Genomic DNA, 27,900 nt, shown 5'->3' with positions numbered 1-27,900 from the left:
CTGACTGTAGTCCATCTGTTTCTCTGCATGCTTTGTTAGCCCCCTTTCATGCTGTTCTTCAATGGTCAGGACTCTTACAGGACCACCACAGAGTAGGTAGTATTTAGGTGGTGGATCATTCTCAGCACTGCAGTGACACTGACATGGTGGTGGTGTGTTAGTGTGTGTTGTGCTGGTATGAGTGGATCAGACACAGCAGCGCTGATGGAGTTTTTAAACACCTCACTTTCACTGCTGGACTGAGAATAGTCCACCAATCAAAAATATATTAAGCCAACAGCGCTTCATGGGCAGCGTCCTGTGACCACTGATGAAGGTCTAGAAGATGACCAACTCAAACAGCAGCAATAGACAAGCGACCGTCTCTGACTTTACATCTACAAGGTGGACCAACTAGGTAGGAGTGTCTAATAAAGTGGGCAGTGAGTGGACACGATATATCATATATAAGTTGATTTATTCTAGAAATATGAAGTATCCTTGATGTTCATACACTAGTAAGCAGTAAACATCTTTTATTCAGCTTGATTGTTTATTTCATACAAGTGCACACTACATGTGCTATTTTATGTGTATATTATTAAGTTTTTATTAAGTTTTTTATTGGTTGCAGAAAAAAATGGTCCAGAGGCACCTGTATTGTTTTAAAGTCATTTAAAGTGAAGGATGTGCACCTGGTCCATCAATGGAGTATTGTCATTGAACCCAGTAGCTGGTAGATAGAGAATATTTTCACCAGATCTTTAAAACATCTCTTATTTTAGCCTTTTGGAATAAAAGTGTATCAATAGGATGGGCATTTCTTGTTTATTTTGTGTGTGTGTGTGTGTGTGTGTGTGTGTGTGTGTGTGTGTGTCTGTGTGTGTGTCTGTGTGTCTGTCTGAGAGTGGATATTGTCACTAATGGTGGCTGGACGCTGGATGTAACTGTTGAGTTCGGGTTTTTTGTGATAAAGTAAATAAAAGAATGAAGGTGATGGAAGGATGTCAATGTCAAGGAGATTGTACATGTTTGATACTTCACCACTACATCCTATAATAATGAAGCCGGACCCTGTCAGGCAGGAAGAGACGTGTCATTGTGAAACAAGGAGGTTGCAAGGTTGTGACCTATGTCCCCCAGCCTTCAGCTTTTGTGTATTAGCTGCTTTCCTGTCTGAAACACACAGATGTTACTCCCCAAGTCAGGGTCAGGAAAAAAAATAGCTTGAGAGGGATTCTACGTCTGAGCTTAGCTGCACGTAGCAAATAATTGAAGGATCTTGTCTGACACCCATGATAACTGCATGTCACAGGGCACATCTGCCTTTAATGGAAAATTGGAAATTCACAGACACACAAAAATCATGTCATATGACCTTTAGCCATGGTTTATGACTAGTGAAAACGTTTAGATTACTTTCCTCAGTTTGAATGTTAAATTGTTCAGCTTTTGGTAAATTCAGGAATTGAATGGGTGGAACTACACTGATGAGCCAAAACATTAGGACCACCTATCTTATATGCTGTCGAAATGGTTGACCTTTTCCCATTGCTTCAGTATGTAGTTCTGCTGCATGGTCATGCCCATTAGAGGTGCTTTTCAGTGGTAAACAGGTGTTAGCATGGGCACTTAGACTAACCTGTGACTATGCAGCCCCATACACAGAAGTTGACAGACTAATACAAATACATACAAATAATAAATGCAGGCATGAAATGCATGCATGGATGTATATGAACAAATAAAACAAAGTAAGTGTACTGTCTGAAACATATACTCACCCACTTTCTTAAATGCTTATCCAATTATGGTTGCTGGGGGGGGGGGGGGTCTGGAGCCTATCCCAGCTTTTCAATGGGCGCAAGGCACACAGTAACACCCTAGACGGGGCGCCAGTCCATCACAGGGCAGACACACACACATATACACACACGCATTCACCTATAGGGCAATTCAGTGTCTCCAATTAACCTGACTGCATGTTTTTGGACTGTGGGAGGAAACTGGAGCTCCCAGAGGAAACCAACACAGACACAGGGAGAACATGCAAACTGCACAGAAAGAACCCGGACCGCCCCGCCTGGGGATCAAACCCAGGACCTTCTTGGTGTGAGGTGACAGTGCTACCCACTGAGAAACCATGCCACCCCTGGGGAGGGTATTGGTATGCGCACTAGGTCCACTGTGGCAATGGCAACATGGGAGCAGCCAGTGGTCCTGTGGAACAGCATATATTTTAGGCTTATGTAAAACAATGGGGTCCACTGTGGCAATGCCAACATGGGAGCTGCCAGGAAAAAAATTATAAATTGATAAATTATCCCCTTCATTATGAAGGCATTTTAACTTGTATAGTTTAACTATGTCTTAAGGTAGCTCAGCCTAATTAGCCAGCATGTCAAGTATTTATCACTGCTGAAGAGCATACAGCAATGATTAAATAGTTTATACTTTACATAGCACTATTGTGTTTATACTGCATAGCAATAACGCAGGTCTTTTTACAGTTGTGTGGAGAGTTACAAATTACTCCAGCTGCTGCTGTTAAATATTATGAAATGTAGGTTGTTTTAAATATTAATTTTTGTTTTGAAAAAGCGTAAGAAATCATCACTAGACAAAACTACAGTTTAATCGAAGTACTTTGACGCTTCAATATCATATTCGGTCAAAGCGCGCTTTTGTCTCGTCAGGCATCTTGCATGCATGGATACATGTTACAGGCAAAATGTTAACTTTGTTTGAGAGGAATTTGGATGGAATGTCCATGAACTGCACATGTCGTGGGAACATTACAAACACTGGTGTTAAATAAATCGCAATGGACTGTAGACGCTTTAACATAGTTAACCATGTGGGTGTACATGACGTTATATGTGTTGCATCTGGAAATGGTTCACTGTAGTACCCTGTGAGCACCTGTTTCCAGTGGCAGGGTTCATAGTCGACAAGAAGAGATCTTCACTTTTGCCAAATAAAGTGAACAGACTAGTCAGTTTAGATAATTGGCTAAAAGATGTGTTTGTTTGTTTATTAGGATTTTAATGTCATGTTTTACACTTTGGTTACATTCATGACAGGAACGGTAGTTTCTCATTACACAAGGTTCATCACTTTTCAAGGTTATAGCAAACTCAGTCTTGGATTATTTAGTGTCTCCAATTCACCTCACTTGCATGTCTTTGGACTGTGGGAGGAAGCCAGAGCTCTCGGAGGAAACCCACGCAGACACGGGGAGAACATGCAAACTCCACACAGAAAGGACCCAGACTGCCCCACCTGGAGATCGAACCCAGGACCTTCTTGCTGTGAGGCAACAGTGCTACCCACTTAGCCACTGTGCCGCCTGCTAAAATATGTGTAACTGTTAACAACTCTATATAGACATTAACTGGCTTTCTCAAGATAATTTAAATGTAATAATTTTATCATAATTGTATGTAAAATAATATAAAAATGTGCATAACTGTTCACATTTTGTTTAGTTATTGTTTACATAGTTGCATAGTTATATTTGGTTCTTTAATTGTGATTTATTATGATTAAAAATTGTAATTGTGTGACAGCCCTACTTTAAAATAAATTGATATAAATTATATAAAAATTGACTATTATATAATGATGTAAATTTGGGCGGCTCGGGCGGCACTGTCGCCTCACAGCAGGAAGGTCCTGGGTTTGATTCCTAGGTGATTAAAAAGAACACCCTGGATCCTTTCAGTGCGGAGTTTGCATGTTCTCCCCGTGTCTGTGTGGGTTTCCTCCGGGAGCTCCGGTTCCCTCCCACAGTCCAAAAACATGCAGTCAGGTTAATTGGAGACACTCAATTGCCCTATAGGTGAATGGATGTGTGTGTGTATGTGTGTCTGCCCTGCGATGGACTGGCGCCCCATCCAGGGTGTTTTTGTGTGCCTTGCGCCCATTGTAAAGCTAACTGGCTAAGTGGTTAAGAATAGTGAGTGAGTGATGTAAATTTATAAGCATTTATAAATTTGGAATCTTGTTTGTACATGTGAACCACTTATCAGTATATATTACTTAGCTTTGTTGAGATTTATGTTTGATGTATGTATGTTGATGTATATAGTTTGATGAGTTATATGGCATTTACTCCTTAGTTCAAATTATCTTCAGTGGAATGAGGAGAGCCCCATAATTCCAAAACTGAAGTGCCCAGTGCCCATACATTGTGGTGAACAATGTATTAATGCTAACCATTCTCTCTAGGATATATTTGTTAAGAAATGTGACATCAGAATTTACTATAAGGTGTTTGCATTGGACACACCTGCAGTGTGCTATTCACTATTAGGATGTGACGTTAACATTCATCTCTCTTGCCCAGCTTTTGGCCAGAATGAATGCCATGACCCTAGCATCCCCATTAACGGGCAGCGCTTTGGAGAGCATTTCCTATTGGGGAGCTCAGTTCTCTTCACGTGTGATGAGGGCTTCATCAAAACCCATGGCTCGGAATCCATTACCTGCATCATCCAGGATGGCAACGTAGTGTGGAATGCGGCTGTACCACGCTGTGAAGGTAGCCTTTATTCTTAGAAAAAGAAAGAAAAAAAAACACTGAGATATAAATGTTTTTTGGGGTTGCATGTGGCCTAATAGGCTATTTTTTTACTTTTCCTGTTTTCCAGCTCCCTGTGGTGGGCACCTAACAGCTCCAGTGGGGGTTCTGCTGTCCCCGGGTTGGCCTGGCTACTACAAAGACTCTCTTAACTGTGAATGGGTGATCGAGGCCAGGAAAGATCATGCCATCAAGATCTCTTTTGACAGGTATTTATACCCTGCTGCACTGATATGACATTTGTTTCATCTTCCTTTCAGATTGCTGCATGACATGTGATATTTTAGTATGTATTTATTTGTATTTAGTAGTACAGTGGTACCTTGAAACTCGACGTCCATTGGTTCTAGAAGTGGCGTAACCTTTTTTTTTTTCCCCATAAGGATCTCTGGGAAACCTGTTAATGCATTCCATGGTCCCATGGAACTGCATATATTTTATGCTAATGTAAATAATGGGGTTGTTTTTGACACTTATACACTGAAAATAACACAAATATAATATAAAAAAGACACTGAAATACATAAAAAACAGTTAAAAATTAATATAAAAATATAATAAAACCTTCTCTATGCTTCTTTATTGTTTCTTTATGCTTCTTAATCGTAGAGATGCTTGATCTTGGAATACCATATTCCTTAGTGAGTTCAGTAAGGGCGCATTCACATGAGAAGTGGCAAAATAGCTTTTGCACTGGCTGAGCTGTTATTTCCTATAGAGTGTGGCGGTGCACAAAGCTTAACGTGACTTATTGAACTAAAACGAGCGAGGAATTTCATTAGTGGAGAGAACTCATGAGCAGTAATCATTAAGTGAGGTTTAGTGTCCTATGTCGCTCTTTTTTTATATATATATTTATGCATTTTCTCCCTTTTTTTTCCCGATTGAGCGTAGTCAATTTGTCTTCCACTGCTGTGGATACCTGATTGTGTTCGAGGAGGGTATATTGCTGCTCACGTGCCCTCCAACGCGTGCGCAGTTCTAACTGACCCCTTATTTACGCCCGCACTTCTGCACAGGCACCTCTATCCGCTAACCAGGGTCCTTGCACAATGTTTGAAGACCCCACATACTTAGTCTGGTCATTTCCCCACCCAGCAGAACACGGTGGCCAATTTGTTTCTGCAGCAGGCACTGCCGATTGTGCTTGCTAGATGGTGCCCAGCCGACCGGTAGCAGAGCCGAGATTCGAACAGGGGTGTTCAGAATCACAGTGCTGGCTATGTTGGTCTTTTAATACATTAAGTAACATCAAGCTTTATTTTTTTTTTTGATAACCATTTTGGACTTGGATGAGCTGATTCTTACAATTTCTCAGAACCCCGAGCTGTAACACAAGTTTAAAAGTGAAACAGGAGAAAAATCCAACTAAACACAGATACAGTACATGTGGATGCTTTAAGTGAATGTAACAGTTATTCCACACAAATGCAGATTCGTCATATTCGCACTTTGATGACGTTTTACCACACTGATCAAGCCAATTGCTAAAATAAGTGGCTGTTTATTGTTGATTTGAAATTAAATCATAAATAAAAAAGCTATACACATCAAGATTAAGGGAAACGCCAAGTTTAAGGTCACAAATTTCTCCACAAAGTGCATCAAGTTTCAAAGAATTCGAGTTTAGTGGATGTTGAGTTACAAGGTACCACTCTAAATGTAATATATGGAGTGTGTGACACAGAGAGAACAAGCAAAATATACACATAAAAGACCATGGAATCAAATCTAGGCTCTTATGCTGTGCCACCATGCCACCCAGAATCCCTGTATTGAAAGAGTAATTCTCTCTTAATGTCCACATACACCGATCAGCCATAACATTAAAACCACCTCCTTGTTTCTCCACTCACTGTCCATTTTATCAGCTCCACTTACCATATAGAATCACTTTGTAGTTCTACAATTACTGACTGTAGTCCATCTGTTTCTCTGCATGCTTTGTTAGCCCCCTTTCATGCTGTTCTTCAATGGTCAGGACCCCCACAGGACCACCACAGAGCAGGTATTATTTGGGTGGTGGATCATTCTCAGCATTGCAGTGACACTGACATGGTGGTGGTGTGTTAGTGTGTGTTGTGCTGGTATGAGTGGATCAGACACAGCAGCGCTGCTGGAGTTTTTAAACACCTCACTGTCACTTACGATTAATTCCCTCTACTGATGGAAGCTGAATGGGTGGATTACAGCCGATAAGAACTGCGCAGAAATAAAAGACTCGGTTCCTTTCGTTCATTTCAAAGATCCGTTCAATAGAATCGGATCGTTCGCGAATGACTCATCACTAGTTTATATGCAGTTAGCATTTCAGTGAGTGCGCCTGTTTAGCGGAGCAGCCTTGTGATGTCAGGAACGAGAGCAGTGAGATTCGCAAACGCAGATCTGGCTCTGATAAAAGCGAGAGAGCTACTGATAACTTTACTGATAACTTTACTGATAACGTTTCGGAAATTCCGAGATGGAAACCGCGAACGTGAAGTATAGATGTAATGAAGTACGGTGGCTGCGTAGCCCCGAATATTTTTAAAAACACATTAGTTTTAATACAATTTGTTTTCATTAAACTGATTTTATTAAAACAGAATTATAAGAACTTGAAACAGATTTTATTAGTAATTTACACAATTTGTTTCATATGATTTTTTTTATTTATAATTATTAAATTATTTATTTTTTCGGTGCATGTAATTACTTTTCCGAGATTATCTGGCGTACCACCTCGTGCTGCTTCACGTACCACCAGTGGTACGCGTACCACAGTTTGAGAACCACTGGTCTAGAAGATGACCAACTCAAACAGCAGCAATAGATGAGCGATCGTCTCTGACTTTACATCTACAAGGTGAACCAACTAGGTAGGAGTGTCTAATAGAGTGGACAGTGAGTGGACACGGTATTTAAAAACTTCAGCAGCACTGCTGTGTCTGATCCACTCATACCAGCACAACACACACTAACACACCACCACCATGTCAGTGTCACTGTAGTGCTGAATGATCCACCACCTAAATAATACCTGCTCTGTGGTGGTCCTGTGGGGGTCCTGACCATTGAAGAACAGGGTGAAAGTGTGTAGAGAAACAGATGTACTACAGTCAGTAATTGTAGAACTACAAAGTACTTCTATATGGTAAGTGGAGCTGATAAAATGGACAGTGAGTGTAGAAACAAGAAGGTGGTTTTAATGTTATGGCTGATCAGTGTATCATTTATCAAGTTTACATTAGCTGGAACTATATCAGTTAATTTAGTTCTTTAGTAGAGTAGTAAGTATAAATAGGAAATCATTTGCCAATCAGGAACACAATCAAAACACATCTGCATCTGTGCAAGATGTAATTGCTTTAGTATAAATGAGTTTACCCTTGATCAGTGCCTCATGAGCCATGGTAGGCTCCATATGTATTATCTTATTGATCCATTGTGTAAATGTTTATATACACATACGGCATCATTAACATTAACTTCATCATGTGCTTTTTGTGAGAGGATAGCTAATGTAAAGTTAAGTCCATAGATTTTTTTCTCCTTTAATGACACTTTAAGTACTCAGGAGTTCCGCTTCTTTCACTCATTTTTCTTTATCCCTGGTGAGTGTGAAATGCTGAATACTTTCTACATCTACATAAATGATGGGTTCATGTCTCCCATCTGATTAATTAAGTGTGTATAAATCAGGGCTTACTCTCATGGGGTACAGCAGATTTATGAATCAGATGAGGAATAAAATTTAGTAAAATGGGAGCTTGAATCTCTGCTTGTGTTTACACAACTTTGATGACTAAGGGTGAAGTCTTCCTTTTTTTGTAATAATAAGAATCAGGAACACAAACTGTTAAACGGTCATTTTTTCTAGTACTATCTAACTGTCATGTTGATTTTCACAACCCAGTTTTTATTCTTAAAACACTTATTATAACTATTATGACACAATTTTTTCCTCCTCTTTTGCACTGTCCTAATGTGGACATGTATATACTGTATTTCCTATTCACTTTATCAGATTCTTACAAACACACTCAGCACCTACAGATATCCACAATCATCATTCAGGTTTTATTTTGTCTAATTTTTCCTAAAAACACGTCTTAAGATGTGCAAAAGTACAGGGTCGTCGTCGCATTTTTAAATGATCCCCGTCCCAACTTTTTTTAAAATGTGTTGCAGGCCTGAAATGCAGGAATTGAGGTATATTAACAAATGAAATGAAGTTGAAGTACTGTGCACGTGTCGGAGGGGGCGTGTGTCAGTTCGCTCTCCTCGATCGGGACAGGGGTCAGCACCAGTAGAAAGGAAGCATAATGCAATTGGGTAAAAATTGGACATGCTAAAGATTGGGAGAAAAATAAAGAAAATACATGTACCGCACAGTAATTCACAGTAATCATCCTCCATACTTCTTTTATTCCCCTAATTTTGTCTATTATTATCTATAGTTAAACTCTGATTATAATAATGAATAGAAAAAAGTGACCACAAGTATTCTTTCTTTCATGCAGGTTTCAGACGGAGGTTAATTACGACACATTGGAGGTGCGGGACGGGCCATCTAATTCATCTCCTCTGATTGGCGAGTACCACGGCACCCAGGCGCCTCACTTCCTCATCAGCAATGGAAATTCCATGTACCTTTTGTTCACCACAGACAACAGCCGCTCCAGTGAGGGCTTCCAGATCCGCTACGAGAGTAAGTCATCCTCAAACATGATTCCTCAACCAAAATTACTTCCTAATGGACATGTAGTGCACTACACAAGATGTAAAAGCCACTGGCTCATGTCCCATGAAAAAGCACTTTACAGCAGGCAGGGAGCTGTTTTCAATTCTGTCATAACCCAACAGCTGCTTCTCTCTCTCTCTCTCTCTCTCTCTCTCTCTCTCTCTCTCTCTCTCTCTCTCTCTCTCTCTCTCTCTCACACACACAGTTATTGTAGACTTTTGGGCTGCCTTCCATCTACATTTTTTTCAAAGAAAATTGACGAGTGCTTTTCTGTAGAATTAGCATTGCTTTCACATAACACAAGAACAAAGACTCAGTAACTCAGATCTGTTTTTACTCCTGCTAAATTAACAATTGTGCTTTAAAATAAAGCAAAATATTAAATAATAACATGGATCAACAAATAGAATTTGCATTCATTTTGTCATTTTTGCAGCATATAGAAAAAATCAAACTTTGGGGATGAATCACAGTACAACCTACCAACCATGACACTTGAAGCAGCCATGTTTAGGCTGAGACAGGCAGGATTTTAGCCTGAAATGTTTTTCCATTGAGATTCAGTTTGCAAATTAGCCATGTTTTACTGTTAACCTTGTTTTAACTACACCTATATCTTGTACTTTTGGAATTATTCTGGTTTAATCAGTCAGTTTAATTAGTTTAGTCAATTAGACATTCCAAAATCAATTTAGGAGATGAAAGTTTCTACAAGTTCTATACATTGGAAGTTAAATAATCTGCCTTACCTCAGTGTTATGTTTTATTCTGAGCTGAATTTCTCAATGCATGTAACAAAGCTGGTACAGGCTTGTTATATTCAATTAAGAAATATCGCTAAAATCAGTAAAATGCTCTCCTTTCAGGACACAGAGAGGGTTATTCATGCTTTTGTATTATCATGCCTAGATTAATGTAACGCTCTTTTTACTTGTCTTAGTCGAGGGGAAATGGCATGGCTACAATTGGTCCAAAATGCAGTCGCCCGAGTACTCACTAGGACTGAAAGATGGGAGCATATTTTAGCTTTTAGGGTTCAGTTCAAAATCTTGGTTTTAACATTCCAGTCTGTGCGTGGTGATGGACCAGAATATATTTCTGACCTTTTGGTGCCGTATTCAGGTGCCAGGGCTCTGAAGTCCTCCAGTCAGGGGCTTTTAGTTGTCCCTAGGACAAAGCGGACATGGAAGGGAGACTTTGCATTTTCCGTGTATGCTCCTAAGTTGTGGAATACCCTGCCCTTGGATATTAGACTTGCTGTGTCAAAGGAAATTTTTAAAAGAAGGCTTAAGACATATTTTTATACCTTAGCCTTTGTGAATGGACTCTAGATGACTTTTCCTGTCTTATTGTTTATTAGATGAAGCTGCACTGTTTGTATGGTTTATGTCTGTTTTTTTTCCACCCATGGATGTAGCTGGGTTGTTTTTCTGGTTTTATATGTATTTTACGTGTTTTATTTTTGTTTTATTTCTTTTATTCATATCGTATCTTATTGATTGTGAAGCACTTTATAGCTTGTCTTAGAAAAGTGCTATATAAATAAATGTTTACTTACTTACTTACCAAGTTTTACACTCAAAATTGTTATTAGCAAGCTCAGCTAAAAATGTGATCAATTCATTTCCATATTTGAAAGTACCTAATTTACCTGATTAATGGCAAACCATGTTGCAAAATTTGTCTTTAAAAAATTATCATTCAGTCTGCTCGAGCGCTTGCAGCGGTCTAATATGCTAGCCTCCACCAGCCTGGATGGATTATCAATAAACACAATTGACTGTATATGAAAGTGGGAAGGCTGTACGTGGATTCATCTTCTTGCTACTCTAGCAGCAAATCCTGCTGTCTGGTTGGGGCACCGGCAAAGCGGCAGAATATGTAGATAGTAGTGTGATCCTCTGTTACAGATCACACTACTATCTACATATTCTGCCCTTTTCCACTGATACGGAACGGTTCTGGTTCGCGACTTGATTTTGAGCCGGTTCTGCATGTTTCCACTGAAAACAAGAGGTTTCAGACAGCGAACTTGTGTTCTAATATGGCACCACAGAATATTCATTGTGAGCTATGAATATTTGTTAAGTGAACCTAGCCCGCACCACATTTCACCGTGTTCTCGTGTCTCTCGGCCTCCCCCACGTCTCTCTTTATGTAGCTTATTATATTCCAGAGGTGTTATTCAAGCCAGTCCAAAAATGAAAGCAATTTGCCTAATCATCTGGCACCAGTCACAAAGACTTAAGCATGTTTTAAATCTGACAGTAGAATATATATATATATACAGTGTATCACAAAAGTGAGTACACCCCTCACATTTCTGCAGATATTTAAGTATATCTTTTCATGGGACAACACTGACAAAATGACACTTTGACACAATGAAAAGTAGTCTGTGTGCAGCTTATATAACAGTGTAAATTTATTCTTCCCTCAAAATAACTCAATATACAGCCATTAATGTCTAAACCACCGGCAACAAAAGTGAGTACACCCCTAAGAGACTACACCCCTAAATGTCCAAATTGAGCACTGCTTGTCATTTTCCCTCCAAAATGTCATGTGATTTGTTAGTGTTACTAGGTCTCAGGTGTGCATAGGGAGCAGGTGTGTTCAGTTTAGTAGTACAGCTCTCACACTCTCTCATACTGGTCACTGAAAGTTCCAACATGGCATCTCATGGCAAAGAACTCTCTGAGGATCTTAAAAGACGAATTGTTGCGCTACATGAAGATGGCCAAGGCTACATGAAGATTGCCAACACCCTGAAACTGAGCTGCAGCACAGTGGCCAAGATCATTCAGCGTTTTAAAAGAGCAGGGTCCACTCAGAACAGACCTCGCGTTGGTCGTCCAAAGAAGCTGAGTGCACATGCTCAGCGTCACAACCAACTGCTGTCTTTGAAAGATAGGCGCAGGAGTGCTGTCAGCATTGCTGCAGAGATTGAAAAGGTGGGGGGTCAGCCTGTCAGTGCTCAGACCATACGCCGCACACTACATCAAATTGGTCTGCATGGCTGTCACCCCAGAAGGAAGCCTCTTCTGAAGTCTCTACACAAGAAAGCCCGCAAACAGTTTGCTGAAGACATGTCAACAAAGGACATGGATTACTGGAACCATGTCCTATGGTCTGATGAGACCAAGATTAATTTGTTTGGTTCAGATGGTCTCAAGCATGTGTGGCGGCAATCAGGTGAGGAGTACAAAGATAAGTGTGTCATGCCTACAGTCAAGCATGGTGGTGGGAATGCCATGGTCTGGGGCTGCATGAGTGCAGCAGGTGTTGGGGAGTTACATTTCATTGAGGGACACATGAACTCCAATATGTACTGTGAAATACTGAAGCAGAGCATGATCCCCTCCCTCCGGAAACTGGGTTGCAGGGCAGTGTTTCAGCATGATAATGACCCCAAACACACCTCTAAGACGACCACTGCTTTATTGAAGAGGCTGAGGGTAAAGGTGATGGACTGGCCAAGCATGTCTCCAGACCTAAACCCAATAGAACATCTTTGGGGCATCCTCAAGCGGAAGGTGGAGGAGCGCAAAGTCTCGAATATCCGCCAGCTCCGTGATGTCATCATGGAGGAGTGGAAAAGCATTCCAGTGGCAACCTGTGAAGCTCTGGTAAACTCCATGCCCAGGAGAGTTAAGGCAGTTCTGGGAAATAATGGTGGCCACCCAAAATATTGACACTTCAGGAACTTTCACTAAGGGGTGTACTCACTTTTGTTGCTGGTGGTTTAGACATTAATGGCTGTATATTGAGTTATTTTGAGGGAAGAATAAATTTACACTGTTATATAAGCTGCACACAGACTACTTTTCATTGTGTCAAAGTGTCATTTTGTCAGTGTTGTCCCATGAAAAGATATACTTAAATATCTGCAGAAATGTGAGGGGTGTACTCACTTTTGTGATACACTGTATATTGTATTTTAGAGTGGGTTTGATGGAACTTTAGTAATATTTCACCTGAGCAAAGTGGCTATTTGTGTCGAGGTTCGCGGTGAGAGCAAAGCGCAAAGCGCTTCTCATGTGAATGCACTAAAGAAGGCAACAATGGTGAGAAACACGTCTATGTCGTCTTATCACCAATAGTTCAGCGATACTTTTTGTATAAAAATGAACATCTGTAACAGCAGCACTAATGCTCGCAGGTAATCTTAATGCTCCGGCATCATGTTACTACTCTTTACTTTTGTTGCACAACGCCCACCGTTGATGACGCATGCTTGGTTCTCAAAAACTGAGCATATACAAACTGAATGCAAGGAAAAATAGTAATTGACTATAGAAAATATCAGATAAATATCAGATGCTACATTGCTATAATTCGCTCTTTTACCATTTTGGAGCAAATGTGTGTAATCATAAAGTATCACCCCTTCATAGGTCAACACAGCAGATAAGTTGCTCTACTGGTCACCTTTTTGCTAATTTGGACTCAGTTTCTCCGTACACTCAGCACGCTCAGTGGCACCAATGGTTTTCCCCATTTTTTAACATTCCCCACTTTAGTTACATTTATGACAGAAACCCGTACCACAAGATTCATCCTTTCACAAATAATGTCAAACACAGTCATGGACAATTTTGTATCTCCAATTCACCTCACTTGCATGTTTTTGGACTGTGGGAGGAAACCGGAGCTCCCGGAGGAAACCCACGCAGACACAAGGAGAACATGCAAACTCCACACAAAGGACCTGGACCGCCCCACCTTCTTAGTGAGGCGACAGTGCTACCCACTGAGCCACTGTGTCACCCTAATTGAGTCTTTTTGAGCACCCAGCCAGGTTGATGGCACTGTTGAGACTAAAACCAAAGATTCAAAGCAAAGTGTGTTTTTAAAGCAGCTTTATAATAATGAACATTTCGCTATGATCCTGTACTACAATAGCAGCTGAAATGGTTATTTTAAATGACACGAATCAGCCGTATGACCTACAAAGGAGTTATCTTAATAACATTTAACACATCAGCAAGACATGGCAGTGCATAGCTATATTTATTTAGAAATATACGTGTAACATGCCAGTCATTCTACTGTCAGATTTAAAACATGCTTAAGTCTTTGTGACTGGTGCCAGGTGATTAGGCAAATTGCTTTCATTTTTGGACTGGCTTGAATGACACCTCTGGAATATAATGAGCTGCATAAAGAGAGACGTGGGGGAGGCCGAGAGACACGAGAACACGGTGAAATGTGGTGCGGGCTAGATTCACTTAACAAATATTCATAGCTCACAATGAAGCAATTCTGACAGCATGCCATATGTAAATGCACCAGCTCTCCTCAAACTTATTGAACTTGATGGATTATGATTTGGGTATTTTAAACTGCTATCACCATCTAGTTAGGAGCCATGAAAATGAAAAGCAGTTCTTAAGATTATTCTAAAAGTGTAGAAGTTTTACAGTAAGTTATAATTACATATTAAAAAATACTGAGTATTTTAATTACATGGGTTTTTGATTAAATATGCAGAATGTTTAGTAGTTAAGAAAAGATTCCTTTAGAGAAAGAGTGAGATTGATAGAGCGACCTCAGGAGATCCCACCTGAGATGATTTATACTGTATGAAGTGTTTCTGACACCTCCCTCTATTCAATTTTAAGCCCTGGAGATTGAATAAAATGATCCTCTGTATTTCCGCAGGCATTATGATGGAGAGTGATTCATGCTTGGATCCAGGAATCCCTGTGAATGGCAAGAGGCACGGCGACAACTTTGCCATTGGCTCCCGGGTGACGTTCAGCTGTGATCAGGGTTACACGCTGAGCGATGACGAACCTATTGTGTGCGAAAGGAACCATCAGTGGAATCATGCTCTGCCCAGCTGTGATGGTAACTCCTTGATACTTTTTTTCTATTTATAACAATGGGAAACCATTGCTGTGCAGTCTTTTGATTTAGACATTTCAGTAATGGTCCTTATCCAAAGGCACTCAGAAAGCAATAGGATGAGAATCTAAACACATAAGTCAACAGAAAGCTTGTCCTATTTTCTGAACAATGCTGCAGAGTGGGTGATATTGGAAAATAGTGGCTTGTATTGAATGAACACATCATCACAAGATATAGTCGGGTGTGAGGTACTGAATCTTGCCAAATAAAAAATGGTAGCTTAGTGTACTGAAGTATTCATAAAACATCTTTTGAATAACATGGATATACACAGTCGAATCACGTTATTATGACCACTTCCTACTTGCGACAGCTGCAGCATAGCTCATAAATGAAGTCACATTTTGTGAGCTGGCTCGGTTGGTATATAAGGTGTGCAAGGCACTCTCAACCGATTTGGGTATGAATCCATCCTTGCAGATCACGTACACCCATACATGACAATTATCTTCACAGGGGCGGATGGGATCTTCCAAGTACTACCCTGTCCCCCTTATTCCCCAGTTTTGTACCTAAAGTGCATATGTGGGACCATCTCGATCGTCGTGTTCGCTCTATGTATCCTCCCCCATGCCCCCTCCAGCAGCTGTGGGATGCACTGCAGTCAACTTGGCTCCAGATACCTGTGACAAACTACCAGGACCTTATTGAGTCACTCCCAGCCCGTCTAGCTGCTGTCTGTGCTGCACTCAGCGATTACTCTGGATATTAGCTGGTGGTCATAATAATGTGACTCGACAGTGTATAACAGCAGTAACTAGCTGGACATAAACTAACAGAGCTTTCTCTTGTCCATCTACATATGTGACCAGTGCAGACCATAGCGTTTGTATGGTTCAATTGCTTCTTCAATGCATATTTTTCTAAATCCACTATGCTGTGCTGTCAGTTGATCACTTTAAGTTGGTCACATGACATCACATAAACAGTGAATGAGTATTGAATGTAATGATTTTTTTTTTTCAAATAACATGTATTACATCAGGTGGCTCAGTGGGTAGCACTGTCGCCTCACATCAAGAAGGTCCTGGGTTCGATCCCCAGGCAGGGCGGTCCGGGTCCTTTCTGTGTGGAGTTTGCATGTTCTCCCCGTGTCTGCGTGGGTTTCCTCCGGGAGCTCCGGCTTCCTCATACAGTCCAAAAACATGCAGTCAGGGTAATTGGAGACACTGAATTGCCCTATAGGTAAATGGGTGTCTGCCCTGCAGTGGACTGGCGCCCCGTCCAGGGTGTTACTATGTGCCTTGCGCCCACTGAAAAGCTGGGATAGACTCCAGCACTTCCCCGCGACCCTAATTGGATAAGCGTTTAAGAAAGTGAGTGAGTGAGTGTATTACATCAGTAAAACATGGCATTGCTTAGGTGTATTTATTTTGAAATATACATAACACTGCATAAATCCTTATTGGACAAGTTTAGTTTAAGGAAAAAACACGCCTGATAGTGGCTTGGTGTATTACTATATTAAAAATATGCGATAGACTTTTATTTATAGATTTCACATTGATATTTTAAGGGTATAAAATTGGCCATAACAACCACAACACATATGGAAAGTTCTTTTGGGTACTACAATGTCTCATGCACAATGTTGGTACAATGTCTCATGTACATTTAGTTGGACCTTAATAAAACAGGGATCAACACGTTCAACCAAAATGCAGCAAAAAGAAAACAGAAATGAACCAGCATTGTTTTGCATAACAAATTCTCTTATTCTATCACAATTTAAATGGACCAAAAGGCTGGTTCTTACTCCTCTCAACCCTCTTGCAATGTGGGCATTTTTATTAGATGAAAAAGGTTTTTTGTAGAAGAAGAAGCAGAAAAGAGAAAAAGGTCACAGTTATTGGCTAGATAGGAAGAAATGACCTACAAGACAGTACTCATTTAAGCTGGTTAGTGTGTGTGTGTGTGTGTGTGTGTGTGCGCGCGTGTGTGTGTGTGTGTGTGTGTGTGTGTGTGTGTGTGTGTGTTGTGGGGAACTAAAATAAGCACATGGAGTATTTTCCAGTAAGCACAATCAGGCTGCATCCCATTTTGTTAAGAATTTCCAGTTTCCTTCTCTGTCTGCTGCTTATCAGCCCTGCACCTTGTCCCTCTGTGATATGCTCCGGTCTGGCTTGTTGCGCTTTCATCAGAGCCTGACCTTCTTTATAGAATGGAAAGACACCTGAGTTATATTACCTATTCCCAAGAAACATCTGGATATGCAGTGAGGCAAACTTAGATGTTCTGAACAACTTTTGTTTTTGTTATATTATATATTCTCAGTGCATATATCCACTTTACTACTTTGTATTTATAGATATGGGCATATATTACATATGTTCATCACACTGTATAACACTTCACTGTGTCGGGACATCATTAAAGATTGAGCCACTATCAGAATAGACTCATGGAGCATGATCTGTCTCTCTGTTTATGGAGCCTACATTACATTACAGTCTTGTTAGTATGTACTACAAAGAACACCTACAACAGTTTAGTATATTACATATTACACATCTCATCCAGTAATATTTACTGCAATGATATACTTTAGTATACTACACTGATCAGCCATAACATTAAACCCACCTCCTTGTTTCTACACACACTGTCCATTTTATCAGCTCCACTGACCATATAGAAGCACTTTGTAGTTCTACAATTACTGACTGTAGTCCATCTGTTTCTCTGCATGCCTTTTTAGCCTGCTTTCACCCTGTTCTTCAATGGTCAGGACCCCCACAGGACCACCACAGAGCAGGTATTATTTAGGTGGTGGATGATTCTCAGCACTGCAGTGACACTGACATGGTGGTGGTGTGTTAGTGTGTGTTGTGCTGGTATGAGTGGATAAGACACAGCAATGCTGCTGGAGTTTTTCAACACCTCACTGTCACTGCTGGACTGAATAGTCCAACAACCAAAAACATCCAGCCAACAGCGCCCCGTGGGCAGTGTCCTGTGACCACTGATGAAGATCTAGAAGATGACCAACTTGAACAGGAGCAATAGATGAGCGATCGTCTCTGACTTTACATCTACACGATGGAACAACTAGGTAGGAGTGTCTAATAGAGTGGACAGCGAGTGGACACGGTATTTAAAAACTCCAGCAGCACTGCTGTGTCTGATCCACTCATACCAGCACAACACACACTAACACACCACCACCATGTCAGTGTCACTGCAGTGCTGAGAATGATCCACCACCTAAATAATACCTGCTCTGTAGTGGTCCTGTGGGGGACCTGACCATTGAAGAACAGGGTGAAAGCAGGCTAAAAAGGCATGCAGAGAAACAGATGGACTACAGTCAGTAATTGTAGAACTACAAAGTGCTTCTATATGGTAAGTGGTGCCAATAAAATGGATGGTGAGTGTAGAAACAAGGAGGTGGTTTTAATGTTATGTAAATAAGTTTCTATGCAAATATATGTTCTATGCACTAAGCAAGGTCTTATTCAAGTATTGAACATTAAGGGGGGGCTGTATGGGTTGTCGAGGATGAAATAATTACCGTAGATTCTCTATATATTAGATTTCTTTAAGAACTAGAATGTTGATATTACATTTAAATAACTGAATGTATAAATCTGAACGTAAATAGATTTTATATTATTGAGAACTTTGATGCTGAACTTTTGTAGGATAGTAATCCGTGTACATTTCATTTAAAGTTTATAAAAACTTTTCTTACAGAAAGCATTGATCAAAACTGTTACTTTTCCTGAAAGTGATGAATGAGCTTCTCGTCTATTTGCTGTAGATGCATGTCAGGGTGCCTCTCACTATTACTAGACTTTTATTTCTTGTGCAGTCTAAGAACCATTTTTGTTGATTAGGTTTTGTTTGACGCCCGGGGCGTGTATTATAACGCTTGCACCACTAGTTCCATTTAATCACCAGCATCACTGCAGCCTGGAGAGCTCAAACTCCACACCTTGCATTATGAAAATCAGTGCTTTATTAGAATGGGTCCATATCCAATTTCAACGAGTCAGTGCTTTACTGCATATTCAAGTACAGCAACCTAGTATGAAAACAAAATGAACACCAGGAGTGCATTAATGGTTAGTGAACAGCAATGCACTTAATGGAACAATAAAATGCTTTTGTAGACCCTAGATGTATAATTGCAGGTTTAATTTAATTCATTGTAAACAGATTTAAAACTGAAATAAAAATTGAATGTATTGGATAATTGCTGTATCATTCAATTACTCCTAGGTCCAATTAAGCACTGCTAAATCACCCACTTATACATATGTTTTAAAGTGATGGGAGTAAAAAAGAAGAAATCTGTGCAGTAAACATGGTAAATTTTACATACATTTAAAAAGATTATTTGGATTAAATAAAATAATACATGGACAAAATACAATTATTATTATTAATATTAATATTATTATTAATAATAATAATAATTATTATTGTTATTGTTATTATTATTATTATTATTATTATTATTATTATTATTAATTATTATTATTATTATTATTATTATTATTATTATTATTATTATTAATTATTAATTATTATCCCCATAGTCGTAATAGGGAGGAAGGGGTGGAACAATGCACATTCGCTTTACTTGCAGCTGTGTCCCTACAGGTAAAGGGGAGTTAGGGGAGAGGAACAAACACCCATTCCAAACAGTCGTCTGTGTGTAGCGAGTTGAGGAGAAAAACTGTGGGTAAAGAAAAGAACTACCTTGGTTGAAATCTGCTGGGTTCTTAGTAGTTCGGTGTATTCTGTAATGCGGAAGGACGTGCCTTGCTTCCTCTGCGCCTACTGTGTCCCAGTCGTGCCGATACTGGGGCATTTCGCTATCCTAGTATGTGTGTCAAGCAAGGCCCAAACCCACTGAGAAACTGTGGTGAATTCCCAGAAACAACAATACACTGAGAATCCTATCAGTGGAAATCTGGTGCATACATTAAGAGAATGACCGGTGGCACAGCGGGATATTCCGCTAGCACACCGGTGCAGAGATTCTAAACTCCTCGGTTCGAAACTCGGCGTTGCCACCGGTCAGCTGGGCGCCATCTAGCGGACATAATTGGCAGTGCCTGCAGCAGATACGGTTCTGCTAGGGAGGGATGACCGGACTATGTGGGTGGGGTCTTCAAACGCTGTTTAAGGACCCTGATTGGCAGATAGAGAGGCAACTGTGGAAAGGAGAGTGGAGAGTGAAAAAGGGTCCGCAAAGGGCCACGCGCGAGTCAGAGGAGGCGTGAGCAGCAATATACCCACTGACTGCAATCAGGGATCCCCCAGCAGCGGAAGACAAATTGACTACGCTACATCTGGAGGAAAAGGGAGACAATGCATAAATAAATAGAAAAAAAAGAGAATGACTGTGAGTCCGTGCCCCCTCTGCCAGCCAAACTAGGTCGCTCAACAGTGCATGATTCTTATCTACTGTTACAGGAGTTTTTTAGGCAGTTTTTAAGATCAATTCAGCAGAATAGTTTTTATTACAGGGTAAGTCTCTCCATCTGAACAGAGTACTAAAAAGAGCATATATGCTCTAGCCATCTTTTACACCACTAACATTTCCTCTCCGAGTAAGATGAGGGATTTAAAGTTTTCCTATGGAATTTATAAAGTTCTAATTAAATTCTCAGCACCAATGAATATTGTTTGCCAAGTCTGACCCAGATTTTCATATGTAATCCACCCGGACCTTTTTTTTTTAATGCTGCAATTCCTCGTGGTAATTTTTGCCAACATTGGCATGCTAATCAAATCCAATCTTACATGGGAAGCCACAGCCTCAATCATTTGCATCTAGTATTACATTTTGTTTTTGTTATTAGAAGAACAACACTGATGCTTCAGAGATTTGTTTCATACTTATTCAAATGCTGCTTTCATATCAGTGTATCAAATCATTCTCCAGATGTTAGAAGATAAACGGGTGCTCTTTAATTACGAATAAAGTTTGACTAACACTGAGATTATATGATGATCAATAGTCATAATGGGTTTCTCTTAAATTTTTTTTTCTGTAGCTTTGTGTGGTGGTTATGTCTATGGAAAGACTGGAACTATACTTTCCCCTGGATTTCCGGATTTCTACCCAAACTCACTGAACTGCACATGGACCATAGAAGTCTCTCATGGGAAAGGTGAGGAAGAATGATAAATGAAACTGATAATTTTATATGTACATTTAAAGTAGTCATGAAGAAGGAGGTAGGTTGGTGTTTACAAATCATCCTGAGTCTCTTAGCTCCTCAATTATGATCGAACCACATTTATGTCTGTCTCGAGTGAAAGATAGTTAAGGCTAATTAACCTGCATTTAGCTGTGAGCAATCATAACCTGTCCAAAAAAATGATCCTAGAACATCATAACATGTGTTTGGCTGCTATAAAATGCACTGAATAATAGCAATAGCAAATATGTTAGCAAAAGCTTGTTGACTGTTGGCCAGATTTTACTGGCTTTTCCAGTGTTTTGCTTTCCAGTAATACAGCTTTTCAATTGATAGCTTCCCACAAACTCCATAGCTGGGTTATGTGCTAATGTGATACTTAAAATCACAAGGATTATGGGATGTTCTAGAATTTCTAACTACTAATAAATTATTTTTCACTCACTCACTTTCTTAACCTCTTATCCAGTTAGGGTTGCAGGGGGGTGGTGAAGCCTAGTCAATGGGCGCAAGGCACACAGTAACACCCTGGACGGGGCACCAGTCCATCGCAGGGCAGACACACACACACACACACACACACCCATTCACCTATAGGGCAATTCAGTGTCTCCAATTAACCTGACTGTGGGAGGAAACCGGAGCTCCCGGAGGAAACCCACGCAGACACGGGGAGAACATGCAAACTCCGCACAGAAAAGACCCAGAGTGCCCCGCTTGGGGATCGAACCCAGGACCTTCTTGCTGTGAGGCGACAGTGATACCCACCGAGCCACTGTGCCCCCCCCCCCCCCCCAAATTTATTGTAGATTTATTACTCACTCACTTTTTTAACCGCTTATCCAATTGGGGTCGCGCGGGGGGTGCTTGAGCCTATCCCACCTTTTCAATGGGCGCAAGGCACACAGTAACACCCTGGACGGGGCGCCAGTCTATCGCAGGGCAGACACACACACACACACTCACCTATAGGGCAATACAGTGTCTTCAATTAACCTGACTGCATGTTTTTGGACTGTGGGAGAAAACCGGAGCTCCCGGAGGAAACCCACGCAGACATGGGGAGAACATGCAAACTCTGCACGAAAAGGACTCAGACTGACCCGCTTGGGGATTGAACCCAGGACCTTCTTGCTGTGAGGCGACAGTGCTACCCACCGTGCCACCCCCAAAATTATTTTTCAGATTTATTCATTTATTTTATTACATACAAAATGTATCTAAATAAAGACTGTTAATCAATACTAAAATCCCATCAGTACCCAACAATATACAGTGCTAACTAGGCTAAGTAGATCCTGGTAAACAAGGATGTTGTCGGTTATGCTATTATTGTTATCTATTTTACACATTTGGCTGCTATTAAATCTATAATGATTAATTGATCTAAATCAAAATTAAAATTCTAAATTTCCCTTCAAGACTATTGCTGAAAGTTGCATTGATGTTGCATACTGAATTTGTGACAACATATTGTAGTATTTTTTATGACGTAAAGAGGCAAAATGTTCCACAACCTGTTTCATTATAGAGCATAAAACATTATTGTCCATAAATTTTCTTTATGATAGTTTGAAACAACCACTTCAGAGGTACTTTAAACTCATTTATCACCACCAGTATTACCAATCCACCTTCCCAAGTAAATTGACACGTATATTCATTGTTGATTGTTGATGCTATAATTTGAAGTAGGCCCTCACCACTAGTTTAATCACCAAATTACCCTCAGTAACAAAATTGTAATTATCTCACACATTTCTTTTGCCTTAAATTCTGAAACATTCCCTCACACCAGGCAATTACCCTTGATAAGAGATTTAACATTATCCTGAGCGTTCTTCTCTGTTTTATTACTTCCCCCCTTCTGAGACAATGTGATTTTTGTTGCCGCTGCTCCTGAGCACCTACAGGAAAAAATACGAGTCCTGGTGTTTAGGGATTTAATCTCATCTGTGACTCTGCAGGGGTGCAGCTGGTTTTTCACACATTCCACCTGGAGGATTCGCACGATTACCTGCTCATTATGGAGGATGGTAGCTTCAGCGAACCCGTGGCTCGCCTCACCGGCTCTGTGCTGCCTCCTTCCATCAAGGCCGGCCTGTTCGGAAACTTCAGTGCCCAGATGCGCTTCATCTCTGACTTCTCTATGTCCTACGAGGGCTTCAACATCACATTTTCAGGTATCCTGTAGTGTCCTGTTATGCATTTACATTACCATTGATCAGATGTTTTAAGACAAAGCTACTTAAAATTATGAGGGAATACAATAAAAGCTATTGAGAGTTAAGGACCCTGCTTAGAGGCCCAGCAGTGACAGCTTGGCATTGGTGGAGCTTAAACCAGCAGCATTCAGATTACTAGTCGTCTAGAGGCAAAATATAGCATACTGTGATTCGTCTGTCCTCCAGCACGTTTATTTACATTTTACATTTACATTTTGGCATTTAGCAGACACCTTTATCCAAGGCGACTTACAGTACATGGACAGTATACAGTCAATATACAGTCAGTCAGTATACAGTATACAGCAATTGATGGTTAAGGGCCTTGCTCAAAGGCCCAACAGAAGCAACCTGGTGGGGCTTGAATTAACGACCTTCTGATTACTAGTCAAGTACCTTAACCGCTAGGCTACAACTGCCACTGTTTATTAATTCATGATAGCAGTTTGAAAGTTTCTTATCTTGCTCATACTTTGGTCACTTGCCAGATTTAAAAATGAAGGTTTGGTATGTTTTGGGTTGTTTTTATCTAGACTTGCAGGGCCATTTACTCTAACTAGATCAGTTGTCATTTGGTTGTGAACAAACTGATCTATTCCTCCTAAAGGCAGTGCTTAACATTACTGTGATATTCAAATCAGCTGCATCATAAATTGCATACTACTGTACACTATTAAATTAATAATATGTAAAATGCAAATAGCAGACAGTGTTGTACCATTAAAATAAATATCTTTAAGCTGGTAAAGCTTAATAATGATGCGTAGTCATAGGCTTATTCCACCAAAGAGCAAGACAAAGCGTCTCAGATGTTCTTTTGTGCCCACTGCCAACAGACTGCATAACGACAGCAGAATACACAGGCTGTCCTCAGACTGACCAGCAGCCTAAACACCCCCCACCACCACCACCACCATATCTCAAAGATCTTCTCCTCCACCTTTTTTTGAATCTTTTTCCTGCATTTGTGCATTTGACTTTACACTACATAGTATATACATATAAACATATATAAATACATATATACTGTATATGCGTGTATATATGTATATATATAGTGTCTTCCTATATAGTTGTAATTTATTCTGTGCTGCTGTAACACTTGAATTTGGGGATTTGGGGATCAATAAAGGAATTTGATCTTATCTAGAAATGGTTTGATATTACCAATAAGAAAGGATGGATTAAAAGAAAAAAATGCAATTCAATTAAAATTGGGACAATAGGTAAAATGCACATAATTACAGATAGCACATATACTTCAGCTGTTCTTTACACTAACAGCATTGTCTTTCAGAGTAAGATGATGTATTTAAAGTTTGCTTATGGAAATTTTTTAGTTCTTATTAAATTATTAGCACCAATTAATGTTATTTGCCGAGTTTGAGGTTTGTAAGCCTTTGTAGATCATAAAGAAGAGAGTCCCCCCCCCCCACTTGATTTTTTTTAATATATGCAAATTCCTACTACATATACCAAAATAGTTGGGACACAGGCATTTGTGATGTGATCAAAAACACCTCTTTTGAAACTTTCTACTTGTAAAAAGAAGAATGGGTAACATGTTATGCTGTCATGTTTGGGTATAAAAGGAGCATTGATTAAAGGCTCAGTCATTTACAAGCAAGGATGGGTTACTTTGTGAATAAATTGTCTAACAGCTTAAGAACAATAGTTTCAATGCACTATTGCAAAAAATCTAGAACTTACTGTACAATTAATAACACTGGTTTATGCTGCACAATCATATTTTGAGGTGTATTTGTCATTTCCTCACATATCAATAGCCACCCAGTATTCAAGACATTGACTTATTTATTTCCAGAGTACGATCTGGAGCCGTGTGAGGACCCTGGTGTTCCAGCCTACAGCAGGAGGGTGGGCTTTCAATTTGGAGTAGGGGACTCGCTGATGTTTACCTGTTTTTCGGGTTACCGGCTGGAAGGCGAGAGCAGGATCACGTGTCTGGGAGGTGGCCGGCGCGTTTGGAGCGCAGCCTTGCCTAGGTGTGTGGGTAGGTGGACACTCATTTTATTGTTCACATTACATTTACATTACATTACATTTATTGTTTTTTAGGCTTTTTTTAAAGCCTTCTGAAAATACAAAATAATCAATTTAAAAAGTCTGTGTGTATTTATATATATTGACCCATTGACCATCTGTACCTACAGTCTGTGGTAAGACCTAAAACTGCTGTATGCTGTAAATATAATTTACTTTCTTTTCCGGTCTTATCTGAGTGTCATTCAAAATCCTTTTTAAGCTATTGGGGATCCTACTCAAAATGATACAAATCCCAGGGAGGGACATTCATGTGAAGAACGTACCTGAGTGAATAAATTTTTAAGGCACTGTAGGCTCTGAATACTAGTGTGAAGAATTCCTTTATTACCTCCCTGTATTGTGCACGACTCATCTCGGAATATAGCTTTGTTTATTGTCAGATTAAGCTTGACACCTGCAACAAATAAAACTCATGAAAATTCAAGGTCTTCTGGGTTGCTGGCTTAGTATTATTACAGACCGACCAATTGAATCCCGAAATATCCATGCAGACAATACAGATTTCAGTAATTCAGACAGCAATTTAGAGAGTGCTAGGTAATGGACCTCCGTGATGCCATGCAGCACTTATTCCAAGGAGGCCAATTTGGTCAGAATGTGTCAGTTAATGTGGAGGAGGACAGAATATTTTAAAGTCCATTTCTCATTGCTATTTTTAATTCTGGACCTGGAATTGAAAAGATCCTGGCTTATTGTGTTGCCCATTTGATAATATTATAATAATTTATTCCTAATGGAACCTGACAGCGTAAGCAAGCCTATGAGAAATCATTCCGGTTTATTATTTTGGAGGCAGTTATCACTAGAGTAAGTTGTGGACAGGAATAAAGCTGCTGACTAAATGATCAATGGTTATTGTGCTGGGCTTTAACATGAGAATATTACTGTAGTCAGTGCCAGTGTCTGTGTGTATGGTGTGGTTTCTTCTACTTTGTGCAAAGACTACAAGAATTATTAACATCGATGTTGATGTTTATATATTATATAATACCAATAAAATTGCAAAGCATTTCTTCTTAGTCTTAGTTTGGAAGCAATTTACAAACTGTATAGTGGTAGAAAAAGCATTGCTTGGTGCTGTGTTACTTTTTCTTTTTCATATACTTGTCAGATAACAGTAAATGTACTTTTTTAAACAATCTCTGACAGATTATCATGAAAAGTCAGTAGCATCATATTTCAACATTTGTAAGAAGTCTTGCCAGTTTATAGACTTTTAAAAAGGTGGCGATTAAGTGGTTATTGTAAAGTATGCGTCATGCCTCTAACAATGCAATATGTAATTCTGGATAGGCCAGAAAATATAATGGAATGAAATTTAATAGAATACAATGCCTTTATTTGTCATTTACACTGATCAGCCATAACATTAAAACCACCTCCTTGTTTCTACACTCACTGTCCATTTTATCAGCCCCACTTACTATATAGGAGCACTTTAAAGTTCTACAATTACTGACTGTAGTCCATCTGTTTCTCTGCATACTTTGTTAGCCCCCTTTCACCCTGTTCTTCAATGGTCAGGACTCTCCCAGGGCCACCACAGAGCAGGTATTATCTGGGTGTTGGATCATTCTCAGCACTGCAGTGACACTGACATGGTGGTGGTGTGTTAGTGTGTGGTGTGCTGGTATGAGTGGATCAGACACAGCAGCGCTGCTGGAGTTTTTAAACACCTCCCTGTCACTGCTGAATAGTCACTGTCACTTAGAACAGTCCACCAACCAAAAATATCCAACCAACAGCGCCCCATGGGCAGCGTCCTGTGACCACTGATGAAGGTCTAGAAGATGACCAACTCAAACAGCAGCAATAGATGAGCGATCGTCTCTGACTTTACATCTACAAGGTGGACCAACTAGGTAGGAGTGTCTAATAGAGTGGACAGTGAGTGGACATGGTATTTAAAAACTCCAGCAGCGCTGCTGTGTCTGATCCACTCATACCAGCACAACACACACTAACACACCACCATCATGTCAGTGTCACTGCAGTGCTGAAAATGATCTAAATAACCTAAATAATACCTGCTCTGTAGTTGTCCTGTGGTGGTCCTGACCATTGAAGAACAGGGTGAAAGCAGGCTAAAAAAACATGCAGAGAAACAGATGGACTACAGTCAGTAATTGTAGAACTACAAAGTACTTCTATATGATAAGTGGAGTTGATAAAATGGACAGTGAGTGTAGAAAAAAGGTGGTGGTTTTAATGTTATGCTGATCGGTGTATACATATACAGGTGTACATTACAACGGG

General features: G+C 40.0%; 1 protein-coding gene across 1 annotated transcript in view; it reads left to right on the top strand.

The window, feature by feature from the left end:
* Positions 1–27,900, top strand: part of LOC134315046 (CUB and sushi domain-containing protein 1-like) — a 739,302-nt gene that overhangs the window by 497,644 nt on the left and 213,758 nt on the right. Inside the window, exons 15-21 of the mRNA XM_062995960.1 lie at positions 4,328–4,522; positions 4,632–4,770; positions 9,064–9,251; positions 14,949–15,137; positions 21,206–21,322; positions 23,320–23,535; positions 25,403–25,591. Of these exons, the coding sequence (XP_062852030.1) occupies positions 4,328–4,522; positions 4,632–4,770; positions 9,064–9,251; positions 14,949–15,137; positions 21,206–21,322; positions 23,320–23,535; positions 25,403–25,591 (1,233 nt within the window). The remainder of the gene's footprint in view (positions 1–4,327; positions 4,523–4,631; positions 4,771–9,063; positions 9,252–14,948; positions 15,138–21,205; positions 21,323–23,319; positions 23,536–25,402; positions 25,592–27,900) is intronic.

Source organism: Trichomycterus rosablanca, chromosome 5 (assembly GCF_030014385.1).
Source record: "Trichomycterus rosablanca isolate fTriRos1 chromosome 5, fTriRos1.hap1, whole genome shotgun sequence".
Taxonomy (NCBI): Eukaryota; Metazoa; Chordata; class Actinopteri; order Siluriformes; family Trichomycteridae; genus Trichomycterus; species Trichomycterus rosablanca.
The sequence above is the reverse complement of the archived record's forward strand: the minus strand, read 5'-3'. Positions and strand labels throughout refer to the sequence as shown.